The sequence below is a fragment of the Poecile atricapillus genome, chromosome 1, assembly GCF_030490865.1.
Source record: "Poecile atricapillus isolate bPoeAtr1 chromosome 1, bPoeAtr1.hap1, whole genome shotgun sequence".
In the NCBI taxonomy this organism is placed as follows: Eukaryota; Metazoa; Chordata; class Aves; order Passeriformes; family Paridae; genus Poecile; species Poecile atricapillus.
Genome location: NC_081249.1, coordinates 120,635,355 through 120,648,182, shown reverse-complemented (window position 1 = coordinate 120,648,182; position 12,828 = coordinate 120,635,355). Strand labels below are relative to the sequence as shown.

The following is a 12,828-nucleotide window of genomic DNA, read 5'->3' as shown; positions in this document are numbered from 1 at the left end:
GTGTGAAACTCCTGAGCCAGGGCCCATCTTGGGTCCATCTTGGGTGGATCCTCAGCCAGGCTCTGGCACTGCCCAAGCTGCATCCTTTGAAAATCTCTTTAATAAATCCCCACTTTATTCCTTTAACTCTGTCCAGCCTCTGCTCTAGGTATCAGACCAAATATTGCGTCCAAACATTTTTCTATTATTTATTATAAAGTCCAAACTTTTGTTTTTTGAGAAGAAACCCTTGTGCAATGTGGTTCTTCCTCACAGAGGTTCTCCTTCACTCAACAGTAAAACTGTTTCATTTCAACAGAATTCTGATTACCATCAGAATTTTACCATCAGGGTAAAATACTTTTTCCTGGTTGTCAAAAAGAAATTAATAATAGTTTTCAGTTATAATTTTCTAAGATCGCTGGAAAAAGGGCTTTTTTAGGATGTAATGGTGCTTTTTATTGTCTGGCTCTTGTTGACATGGACCAATAAATAGAGGATAAGATGTAAACAACCTCATCTGCTGGTAAAATAATCTGGGTTTAAATCCATCAGGACAGAATTTTGGGTTTGGAAGGTCAAGATCTAATCTGGGAAAAGTTGCAGCTGAAACAAATGTGAGAAGGTGTCTGTTGAACCACTTAACTTTTCCCAGAGTCTGCCTGAAAAAGAATGGATATTAATGAGATACCTGTGAAGAACAGGGTTTGGTTTTCTGGTTTCTTTACCTTCGCTCTTTTCCAGTTTTCTCTGGCTCTCCACCATCCATTCCTGCTGTGGTAGCTGTAGGTTTGGCAGCTGCCAAAAACACCTGTGTCCTCCCTTGCAGTATGATCCTGATGATCCCTCCAGGCAGATTCCTTGGAGGATGAACACAAGGAACACTGACCAGAAAAGCAGGTGTGGCTCAGGCTGTGTGAGAACCAGGGCTCAGGACAGGTGTCTGGTACATTGGCTTGCTGTCAGGGCTAGAAAACACTTACATGTTAATTGTTTTGTGCGTTAATAAGCTGCAAATGCCTGTGGAATGATGCCAAAAGATGTATGGGATGCATAGGTTGTGGTGTAATGATCTCATCAATGTGTAATTGGAATAACATATAATGAAGGCATAGCTTTTGCCATTCTGCACAGTGAGCAAAATTTTAATATACTACATAGCTATTTTTATAAATGCTTTGCTGAGCATTTGTATTTTCATTGGTAGTGTATTTCACATCCTTTGGCTCATGAAATCTGCATTTTTGTGCCATTTCTCCAATTGTAAACTCTTAATGAATAAAGAAAAAAAAAAAAGATAACATTAGGAAAACTCTGAAGTGGTGCTATCATCATACAGTGTAGACTTAATGCTCTTCAATGGAAGTAAATTGCAGAACCCTGTGATTAGGGTGTGCATTTTTCCACTGGTGTAACAGAGATTACTATTAATTTCTGTTAATTCTGTTAATTTTCTTACTGTATCCCCTATCAGTCATATCTGACCTTTGGTCACTCAATCTCTTATGGAAAAACATAATATTAAGTGGGAAGCATCATACTTTTGAGCAGAAAAAAAAAAAAAAAGGCATTTTGTGATATGTTAATGGCATTGTTTTAAAGAGGAGATGCAGCCCTAGGACAGCCCTGTCTAGTACTGGACAGAGTGGGGTAAAGTGCTAAAGGGAGGCTCAGCAATACTTGCAAGTGGATTGTTTTTCTGGAATCCAAAATCACTGAGGTTGGAAAAGACCTCTGAGATCATCCAGTCCAACTTTTGGCCAAACATCCCCATGCCAATTAAACCACAGCACTAAATGCCACATCGAGCCATTTCTCGAACACTTCCAGGGATGCTGACTCTGCCACCTCCCTGGACAGCCCCTTCCAATGCTGGAAAACCCTTTCTGTGAAGAAATTCCTCCAGATGTCCAACCTGAACCTCCCTTGGCACAGCTTGAGGATGGTTTCCCGGGAGAAGATCCTGATGCCCACCCTGGCTACACCTTCCTTTCAGGCAGTTGTAGAGAGCAATGAGGTCACCCTTGAGCCTCCTTTTCTCCAGGCTTAACACCCCCAGTCTCCTCAGCCGCTCCTCCAGACCCTTTACAGGTTTTATTGCCCTTCTCTGGACATGCTCCAGCCCCTCCATGTCCTTCCCAAATTAAGGGGCCCAGAACTGGACACAGCACTGTATGTGTGGCCTCACCAGTGCCCAGTACAGGAGGACAGTCACTGCTCTGGTCCTGCTGGCCATGATATTTCTGATCCACACCACGTGTCATTGGCCTTCTTGGACACCTGGGCACAGCTGGCTCGTGTTCAGCTGCTGTTGTCCAGCACCCCCAGGTCCTTTTTCCTGGACACTTTCCAGCCACTCTTCCCCGGGCTTGTAGCACTCCATGGGGTTGTTGTGGCTCAAGTGCAGGACCCAGCACTTCACCTTCTTGAACCTCATCCTGTTGGCCTTGTCTCATCCCTCCAGCATGTCCAGATCCCTCTGCCAGGGCCTCCTCCCTCCAGCAGTTCAACACTCCAGCCCAACTTAGCATTGGCTGTGAACTTCTTGAGGATAACCTTGATCCCCTTGACCCCCTCATCCAGATGATCAATAAAGATATTAAAGAGGGTTGGCCCTAACAGTGCTCCCTAATGACTGTCCCCAGCAGGATGTGGCACCATCCCCACCACTCTGGGCCCAGCCATCCAGCCAGTTCTTACCCAGCAAAGAGTGCACATGTCCAAGCCATGGGCTGCCAGCTTTCCCAGGGGAACGTTTGGGAGACATTATCAAAGGCTTTGCTGAAGTGTTTGTTTGCAAGTAATTGTATTTCTCACAATCTGATTTTTTAATAATTTTGGAGTTTTTTTATAACTTTGGAGTTACTTTCCCTTAGGGCTGGTTGATTTAGAGCTGTATAAAATCCAAATTGCTTACGTATATAATATATTTTATATATAATAATGTATATAATTTGGATTTCTGCTGTGCTTTATATGGCTACAGCTACTCTTAGATAGGTATTAGTGTATTCCTAAAATTTAGCCTTTACAGTACGTAATAGCAGTTGGGGATCTTTTTTGGACATATTTTTTTTGTCTCAAAAATGAATAATTAAAGCAACTTGATTGGAAAATTGAAATTCTGTCTTCAGCCCGCTGAAGGTTATGAAAAGATACATACTTGATGTATAATGGGGAAGATGTCTCTGTCAGTCATGCAATAAAACTTCTGAACGTCCTCTTTATCAACTTCACTTTTAAATGTTATTAATCCAGATGATCCAGATGAGTAATGCAACCAGAGAAGTCCAGACAACAAAAGTCTTCTGCTGTTGAAGATGCCTTTGAGTTGCTATTTTGTATTGGCTCAGAAGTGGCAGAAGGGAATTGTTAGACTGTGTCCAGAGTAGGGTGATGAAGATGATGAAGGACCTTGAGGACAAGATGTGGAAGATGCCACTGAAGTCACTTGGTTTGCTCAGCTTGGAGAAGAGAAGGTGAGGGGTGCCCTCATGGCAGCCTACACCTCCCTCACTTTATTAAAGGGGAGACTTGAGGGTCGTGCCTTTAGGTGTGCACAAAAGTGCTCAGAAATGTAGAAATCGTGGTTTTCCCCAAACTGGACTGATTTTTAGCTTCGTGCACTGGCATATTGGAAATGTTTCTCATTATTGGTAATGAAAAGGTCCCTCATCAATGATGGCTGTTGTGATGAGGTAACTGCTAGATGGGTTTTAGGATTGTTGGAGGTGGTGGTGCATCAACAGGCTGAAATACAAAAGAATAACAGGTGGTCTAGAGGCAGGAGGAGCAGCTACTGGTGTGAGCAAGCAGTGGCTCAGTGCACACTGTGGGGAGTTCTCATTGTGGCTTTCCTGTTGATTTGAATTGTCTCCTCTTTCATCAAGTGTGTTCAGCTGTTGATAGATGGAGGAGTGAAATGTTTTCCTGCCTGCCCTTTTTTTCCATGATGCAGTCTTGGTTTGCACAGTTTTTGTTTGGGAGCTGTAGTGGCTGATGCCATCCTAACAACTCTCAAGCAAAGAGTATGCCCTTCAGTTTAAACTCCATTTATTGTGCCTGTCTGGTTACTACCAGGATGTTGAATTTATGGCAGTTTGAAACAGATACTGACAGTCAATATCTTTCCATAGGCATAGAATAAAAGAAAATCTGCTGCAGTGGAATGCTGGCATCATACAGAGGCTGCAGAATATTGTGTAATTTTCTTCAGGCTTCAGTAACTCCAAAGCTTTACTTCATTAATGGGCATGAGCAGAGAAATTGGCAGTTGGTAGGGAGTGGAAGGAGCAAGACCTGAAGGACTGGAATTAAGAGTGGCTAGAGGATATTTTTATTTGGTGTTTTATCTTCTTTGCAATGTTTGAACTTTTCTTCACTTCTTGTCAATATGGGGTAACATCAGTGCTTTTTCCAGGTTTATGTTGTATCTCTGCTCGTAATCATTCTCATTAAACCAACGTGTGAAGAAATGTTTGAGGAATGGTGCAGTCTGTGCAAGGACTGATGTTGTCAGGTTTTACTGTTTTAGAAAAGAACAAAACACTGGCTTGCTTGATTCCCCTTTAGATCTCGTGCTAGACTAGTTCTAGGACTAAATGCTAGAAGAAATCCCACATGAAGGCTTTGCCATCACTTCTCAGTTCTGAGGTGAAACAAGACATTTTGAGGTGTAACAGGCTGGGTAATGATGATTTCACCAGCAGAGATATTTAAGCTGCAAGTTGCCTAAAGCTTGGTTTTGCAAAGCGCATCAGCTACTTCTTAATTTCAAACACACGTTTGAATCCATTCTAGCTGAGCAAAATTCATCTTCTTTCCCACCTTCTGTTAAAAATCTGCCAGACTCACAGAGAAGGAAAAGCCACCAAAACACAGTCTAGAACATAATGTGCCTTCCAACATAGGGTGGAGCACGTAGAGTATCAGAAACCAGGCCACACCAGTCCCCTGGTGACACATCAGCAGCCGTGGCCCAAATACAAAAGTGTCCCTTCTGTGCTGCAAACCTCTCTTGGTGGACTCTGCAGCCTCCTGTCCAGCTTGCTGACCTTCTGGAGCAGCTCCATAAAAGTGGATTGTGCTCCCCGTTCCCCAGCTTGTCTCACATTGCCATAGGTGGCATAGCACTGTGTCTGCCTCCCTCTGCTTTTCTCCAGATTACTTGGTGTTAACCTCGGCCAGGTGAAAGGTCTGGGGACTTCTTTGGTTGCTTGGAGGGCAGAGCTCTGTTCTGTTGCCCATCCTGGGGCTGCTTCCCTAAACCAAATTGCTTCTGGAGACTATGTTTATTCTTGCATCTCAGTGAAGGAGACAATAATGGCTGTTTTTCACCATGGCTTAATTAAACTTTTAAATGGGATAACATAGAAGATCTCTCGTTTGGTTTAGGTTTTCTTTCTTGGTTTTGTTTGGTTTTTTTTGGGTTTTTTTTTAGAGAGAGAAGATGCTGAACATAATTCCATCACATTCCTGTGGAATGCCCACAGGAACCTGAAGGAGCTGGTCTAATCATCTACTGTGGCCCGTGCGTATGGATGATGGGTGGTGTAGAAATTTAGGAGTAAAGAAAATTGTAGGAAGAAAGAAACTTAGCTTTAAATAGGTGCAATGTGATCCATTTTCCTCCTTTGTGCTGTAAGGTGTCCCACTGCTGGCTCCTGTCCATGTGGGCTGATCCCAGTTGGTGCTGCTGGCTCTGCTGACCCGTGGGCTCAGGGGTGGCTGGAGACAATGCCCAGCCCATTTTATGTGTCTCAAGATCTGCTCTGCTTGCTCTTCCACACCATTATGTTGTTATTCATGGGGCTGTGGAGGAGGTTGGCATCCCCTGTGTCTGATCCAGATGTGCTGCAGCTGGAGGGAAGGGTTTAGCCCCGTGTTTTTCCTCTGCTTGGCTATGCAAGGGGACAAAGATTGGCATGGTATCAAGTGCCAGGACTGAGTTTTGATCTATTGTCTTGACGTGGGAGAAGGGGAGAAAAAAAAAACCCTCCACCTTAAATTTTACTCTTGAGTGAATCTTAATCTTTAAATTAGTACAAATGTTAGCATTCTCATTCTGTGGTTTTAGAATAACTGTAATCATTTCAAGAAAACAAAGCCTAGGAACATTATGGTGTTGAATGCAGAGTAAACTGGCATTTGAAATGATGTGTTGTGCATCTGCACATGTCATTAAAAGAGTTTAATGTCCTAATTTGTTTTGGATCTTGCCCCCCTCTCCTCTTGTTCATCCCTGTTTTATTTTCTCCCTTTTGTGCCTGTAATTGCGTGTGTTATTAGAGCTGGCAGGATGAGCACCTCCAGATGCATCCTACAGGAACGCAGCCAGTGCTGACTCCATTCCCACGTCAGACTGCATGCCAAGCCACTGAAGCTTGCTTGTCAAATCCCATACCCTCTCTGCACTGCTTCAAACCCATCTTCTCACACAATATTTTGACACGGGGTGACTCATGACAACCTCAAGAGTTGTCCCAGGCTTATGAATGTGTCTTTCAGTATGTTGAGACATCCCTGGTAAAAGCAGGATTTTGGAATAGCGTGGCCTAGGCAGCTTTCCTTATTCTTCTGTCAGATGATGCGAGTTGAGGGGTTTAAAATCTGTTCTGTTGAACCTTTCACTGGGTTTCATGTCTGGGATTTTTTTTTTTGTGGTAAACTTTCTCTGAATTTTTATGCACTCTGAAAATAACAACAAAAAAATTCACTTGTTTCACCAAATTTAATGCATTTTGTGTTGTGATATGTGCAACAAGATAACAACTCTTCATTTTGGGGAAGAATATACTCATTTTACTTATTCTTTCACAGGTATCAGGCAACAGCATATCAATGATGCTCCTTCTGTGGGATCTTTTCCTAATTGGAGATCTATACTATCACCAACACGGCCTTCCACAGAAACTAAGACTCCCTCAGCAGCTGATATTTCTCTGGGACAGACTTTGGAGAACGCAGACTTGCTTCAGATGATAAAAACAACTCTGACTGGCGCACGTACCCGGACTTTGGATCAGATGCACCTGTCACCCTCTCTCTATCAAGGCAGTGGGAACAGTGCACCCCAGGAACCCGCTGAGGTTTCAGCAGAATCGCCTCTGAGGCCGTCGTCTCAAGACACAGATGACACAGCTGCTCTAACAGGTTTGCCTCAGCTTGGTATGTTTGCCACCCTGTCCACCACACCACCAGTGACACGTTTGAGTACAGCTGTGCCATCCCAGCCAGTGCCATTAGAAACACCCTCCATTCCCAAAGAAAGCATATCAGGATCAGACATGCTTGCCGCTGTTCCATCACCATCATTCTCCTCATTGGTAATTCAGTCACCTCATGCCATTAACTTTTCTAAACCAGATGTACTGTCCATCCAAGTGCCTTTGTCTGCAGATCCTGAAGGTTTCTTCAGCACAGATTCAGCTGGCTCACAGGTCAGTGAAAGCAGGAATAGCACTCTGAGCATGGTGCATTCCAGTGTGTTGAATCACAGAGAGGGTCCCAACTTGTTTATGGGGGCCATGCTTTTCGTTGGATCAACAACAGTGCATTTCACAGAGTTAGTGGGAAAAGGGTTTCCTTTGGAAAGGACCTCTTTGTCATCTGTGTACTCTGATATTCCTGGGTCAAAAGTGCATCAGTCTCCCCTGACAGTAACTTCCAAAATTTGTCATGGTTCCTTAATGAGAGTGTGTATAATGTCTCTTCTGCTGGAGCCATTTAGGGCAGCACTTTCTGGCAGAATGAGTGGTATCACTCTTCTGTCATCATCAGTTTTTCAGGATAGAGCAGAGGTTCCTATGTCAGTCTTCCACGCTGCGGGTACTCCACATCTAATACTGCTAATGAGTCACCCTCAGTCTTTCACAGCACTGACTAATTGCACTACAGGCTCTAACCCTGCACCTTTCATGTCATCAGCCTCCAAGAGCCTGGCTGAGGTCTCCAGCTCAGCACAGAGCATGTCCTCCCTTTCATAGCCAATATCACTCATCCCAGATGCAAAGCACGCTCGCAGTGCAGCACTGCCAGTACGAGAATTTAGAAGCAAAACAGATTTTCTCTTTAGAAATGCAACACACTCCTCCCCAACAAGCCCAAGGTCTCCCTTGCTAACTGAGACAAACGAGGTGTTTACTGGGGCAGCACGCACAGCCAGTCCCAGAGCAGCAGCAGCCAACCAGGACAGGCTGCAAATCCCTCCCGCTGCTGCCTCGCAGCGCTCGCCGCCGCCTCTGAATCAGACTTTTGCAGAAGGCCTGGCTGATGGAACTCAGCAGGCAAATAGCACAAGTCTCCCAGATGCTTCTGCCCTACTCTCCCAGATCTTGGTGGCTTTCCTGTGGCAAGGACAGCTCAACAGCCTTCCACAAGAGGAGTGACAGCAGAGATGTCCGTGAACTTTGACGCTGATAATGTTCTGCATTATGGAACTCAGCTTTCCAAACTTTCTCCAGATATCCAAACCTGTACATTGCTCATAGGATCAAGGATACTGGACGCTGTTTTGGAGATGGCCATGACGACTCTTGATCTAGCTGCAGTGCTGTTAATTACTTCCATTGTACTCCTTTCAAAACCTGAACTTGCTACCACAAATATTTCTGCTGCTACTGTTTTCGTGACAGCACATGTAACACCTGGAGATGCAGAAAGTTCAGACCTAACCGTAAATGAAGACAGAAAGATGAGAGTACCCACTCTTGTGATTCCACATGCAGAATATTCATCTCCAAGAGCTTTAAATCATTTAACCTCTGGTCAGACTTTGCATTCAGTTGATAAAAAGCCACTCTCCTCTGTCATGCCTCCAGCGTGGGGTATGCTGCCATCACTTGTTTCCGTGACAACAGTGATGGACAGCCACAGTTCTGGCTCTTCCAGGATTTTGAATGCAGACTCTGAAAGCAATTTAGATCCTGTCAGCCTTCCTGAAGTTGAAACTTCAGTTGCTACGTGGACCAATAAAGCATTGCTGTCTGCAGCTGGCATTAGTATTCCTTCGGTAAAAACTTCAGCCCAGATGGGAATAAGGGAAGTTGCTTCAAGTAGTTTTCCATTGGAAGATGAGTACCATGCACCATCCTCGGTAGTGTCAAGTCTACAAAACAAAATTAATACAAATGAGCAGCCACTCTTCTCCACCCCTCCAGCAAACTACATATACATCTTATAGTCAAAACATTTCAAATTTACCCTTTGCTGAAAAGAATAACTTTTCAGAATTTGATGTAGATGCATTTGCACTGAAAACGTCTCCTGTTCAGTATTCATCCATTGCTACTGCATTGACAATGCCTGACCCTATGCAAAAAAAGCACTGAAACATGGCTAAAAACACTGCTCATTTCTTCCGTGTTGGAGATGTTCCTATCAGTGCACCTGAGGAAGCACCTCTCCATTTACATGTTCCTCCTGTTAATGCTGCAGGTGCTCTCCCAAGCTCTCTAGAATCCCAAACAAGTGATGCTGGAAAGATTACTGAGTGAAACATTAGGCACAGCACTGGTGTTGACTTTTCAGCTCATTGACAGCTTGACTACTTCAGCCTCAAACAGAAGCAGAGTCTTCCTCTGCCAGCCCGGTCCCCTTTCTCTGTAACCAAGCTTTCTGCCTCAACGTTCTTGAATAGTTTTATCACAGAAGACACTGGCTCTGGAAGTTTTCCAGAATTTGCTGACAACCGGTTGTAGTCCCCTGGCTATTTGGTGATGGCTGATAAATATCCAGCCACGTTCAGTGAGGAGGAGTGGGACACAAGTGCCACAAGTCAGTCTAGCTCCCAGTAACATATCTAATAATGCTACCAAGGGCATCCCATTGCAAACCCTACCACCAGTGCTCTGCAGTCAAGTCATCATAACTTCTGTCCATGCATCACCAATACAGATAGAGTCTTCTTTTTTGCCAACAACCAACTTTACCCATTCTGTTCTTACAGTGTTATCTGGAGTATCTTCTGGTGCAATACCTACAGTAGAAACTTCAGAAGCAAAACCAGTAACAAGGAAATCATCTCCAGCTTCACCAGTGCCAGCTTCTTCCTTCTTTTCTCTAGGCACTGAAAACACACCTTTGCCATCTGTGATGGCTTTAAGCACACCGATACTGACACTAACGAAAAATAACACTGCCACAAAAGCGACATCGGATCTAAGCTCAGTAGGAACACAGGCAGATTTTCCTTTTGCAACGAGAAACACGACTGCCTCACCTCTGGACATGCCAGCTCTGCTCATAACCCCCAAGAGCAGCACGGTCACAGCTTCCACACTCACAGCACCCACAGCCCATGTACCGAGGCAGATAGAAACAACAGTCACTGACACCCAGAAGTTCCCGCGCTCAAACATCACCAAAACGCCAACCCCATACCCACTGACAGTGACAGCAGCTTTGACATCTATTACAGCATCAGCGAAAACAACTAGGCTTCCCCCTTCTGCAGTGGAACTCACCCCAGCTCCTCCCGACACCACGGCAGCAGCCGCTTTCGCTAACATGACGGCAGCTCCCTCCCTGGATTGCCGGCTCTCTGCCAACATGATGGTGAAAACAGGTATGTGCAGCCCCTGGGCTCGCTGAAGGGATCTCCTGTGCCCGTGAGGGGCAGCTGCTGAGGCGTGAGAAGCACACCCCAGTGTCAGAGAGCGTGGGGCAGTAGTGGTTAACCTGCTGCCGACCAGCCAGAGGGGTGCGAGCGGGGTTGTTATAGATGGAGACGGCATTGGCTTTACTTGGGGCTTGGGTTTTAACACCAGTGTGGCAAGTGAAGTGGTGAGATCAGCTGCTGTGAAGTTCAGGGGGTGGCTGCAGGACCAGCTGTGTGGAGGGACAGCCCTGTGAGCTGGGATGGTTTGGTGCCTGTGTCGCTGAAGAGGACAGTGCAGTAACCTGCCTTGGTCCTCAGCCCTGTTTATGCACAAAATCCTAATTCTGTTCTAATATGGACACCTAATTCTATCATTACAGATCTGCTTTAAAATATGTTTAGCATTTAGAGTTGCACACTTCAAAATGGGAGGATTTTGAGTTTTCTATATGAACAGTGCCACTTCTGGCTCTGTTTTTCATGGGCAGCTTCTCCTTAGCTGTCTCTTAAAGGGGCCTGGAGAGGTACCTTGCCCAGGCTTCTCATGGACTCCTTTTGGCAGCACAGCACCAGAAGATGTGTGTGTCTTGGAGATCTCAGCAAGGAATAGGTACAGAAAAGAGTTTGTGACCTTGCATGATACAGGCTACAGTGAAATAAGCAGCTTTTGGACCTAATGTGTGTTTGTTAGCTGCTAAATATCCCCATCAGTAGTGTGATGAGTACAGCAGCAATTTCTCAAGATAGAAGTAGCTTGTGTACAGTATATGATTGAAGGTACTCAAGCACAGCTATAAAATTCTTTCTGCAAACTATAAGAGCAAAAGAAGAGGGTGATAGGTTTATCAAAGAATGCATACAAATGCTGCCTAAACAGAAAATAATTGTAACAGTGGAGCAGCAGATTTCTTTTATGTAACTGTGGCCATGAAGATGTGGAGCTTGCCTGTGCAGCTCTGGCTCAGTCCCCTGGGGATGCTGTGCCAGTCTGTCCTCAGGCAGCGAGTGGCCTCATGCTTCCTTGGAGAGGCAGCATGGCAAAGGCTTCTTGTTGCTGCTAAAGAAATTGCATTTGTTAGACCTTGCTCTGGAAGCATGGAAACAATGGGCTATTGCCATGGGATGAATAGGGAACTCAGGAGCTGTTGAGCCCCTGCAGTTCTTGTCTTTGGAGCTGCTGCTAATCCAAGCTGCTTTGATGATCCCTGCACAGCCAGCCCCATGTAAAACAATTAAAGAAAGCAAGCTGGAGCGTGGTGATGTCTCAGACCACCCTGTGGCTTTTGTTGCTCCACAGTTCTGTTTCTGAACACAAGGAGGATGATGATCAGCAATGCCTTCAGGGAGAGTGTGAGAAAAGGCCTCAACCAAGTGCTGAGACAAGCTTTCAACCAGAACGTCAGCGCTCAGGTAAGCGTGCTGGGCTTTCCATGCATGATTTCCCCACAACAGCTCCCCCACCAGAGAACCACAGCTGGCTGCAGCTCCAGTGGTGTCTCTGGATGCAGGAAGCCTCTTGAAGGGGAGCACTGAGATGACTACAGAGAGCAGGCAGAGGTGGCACCCACCCTGGTCTCTAAAAATATAGGGAATACTGCAAGGCTTTTAGCGGCTTATTTGATGAAGAAGAGAGAAATGCAAACTTCTTTTTAGTGTGCTCTGGGAAATGACTACTGACAGCAGTTTCCTTTTCTCCCTGCAGCTCAGGAGTGACTTCTGCTCAGGGCAGCCAAGTGCTGCTGTGCTCAGCCTGGATCAATGGCAAGAGCAGGGCTGGTAAATGGGATGTCACTGCTGTCAGTCCACCCCCTGCTTTGAAAACCCAGTACCTGACAGGTGCAATTTCACAGGGACAAGAAGCCTGAGCAGGGAGAAAGCACGTCTCACTGAAAATAAATGGAGGTGGATGTGTTCATCTCACCTTGCAGCTAAATTGCACGAGCCTCTGCACTGCTGTGTGTGAGAGCAGGCTCGGGAGGGCTGCCCTTTTCCTTGGGACACAATTTCCTGTGCCCTTAGGCTGGGGTTTGTGCTGTTAAGCCCGAACTCTGGGAAGGAAAAAAGTAATTTTTCTCAAAACAGAGGTCATCAAGTTGACTTTGGTCCTCATGCTTTATTGCTGCAAGCGTGGAGGATGTCAGTGGGTTTGGGAATTGTGTGTTCCTTGGCAGCAGCTATGAAAGCTGCCACGTTTCATCCCCCACCTTTTTGAAAACTTGAGAGGAGCTGCCTTCTTCTAACAGAGGAAACCA

At 45.4% G+C, this 12,828-nt stretch overlaps 1 protein-coding gene across 1 annotated transcript in view; it reads left to right on the top strand.

The window, feature by feature from the left end:
- Window positions 1–12,828, top strand: part of KIAA1549L (KIAA1549 like) — a 125,341-nt gene that overhangs the window by 47,446 nt on the left and 65,067 nt on the right. Inside the window, exons 2-4 of the mRNA XM_058843621.1 lie at window positions 6,799–7,131; window positions 10,397–10,543; window positions 11,874–11,986. Of these exons, the coding sequence (XP_058699604.1) occupies window positions 6,799–7,131; window positions 10,397–10,543; window positions 11,874–11,986 (593 nt within the window). The remainder of the gene's footprint in view (window positions 1–6,798; window positions 7,132–10,396; window positions 10,544–11,873; window positions 11,987–12,828) is intronic.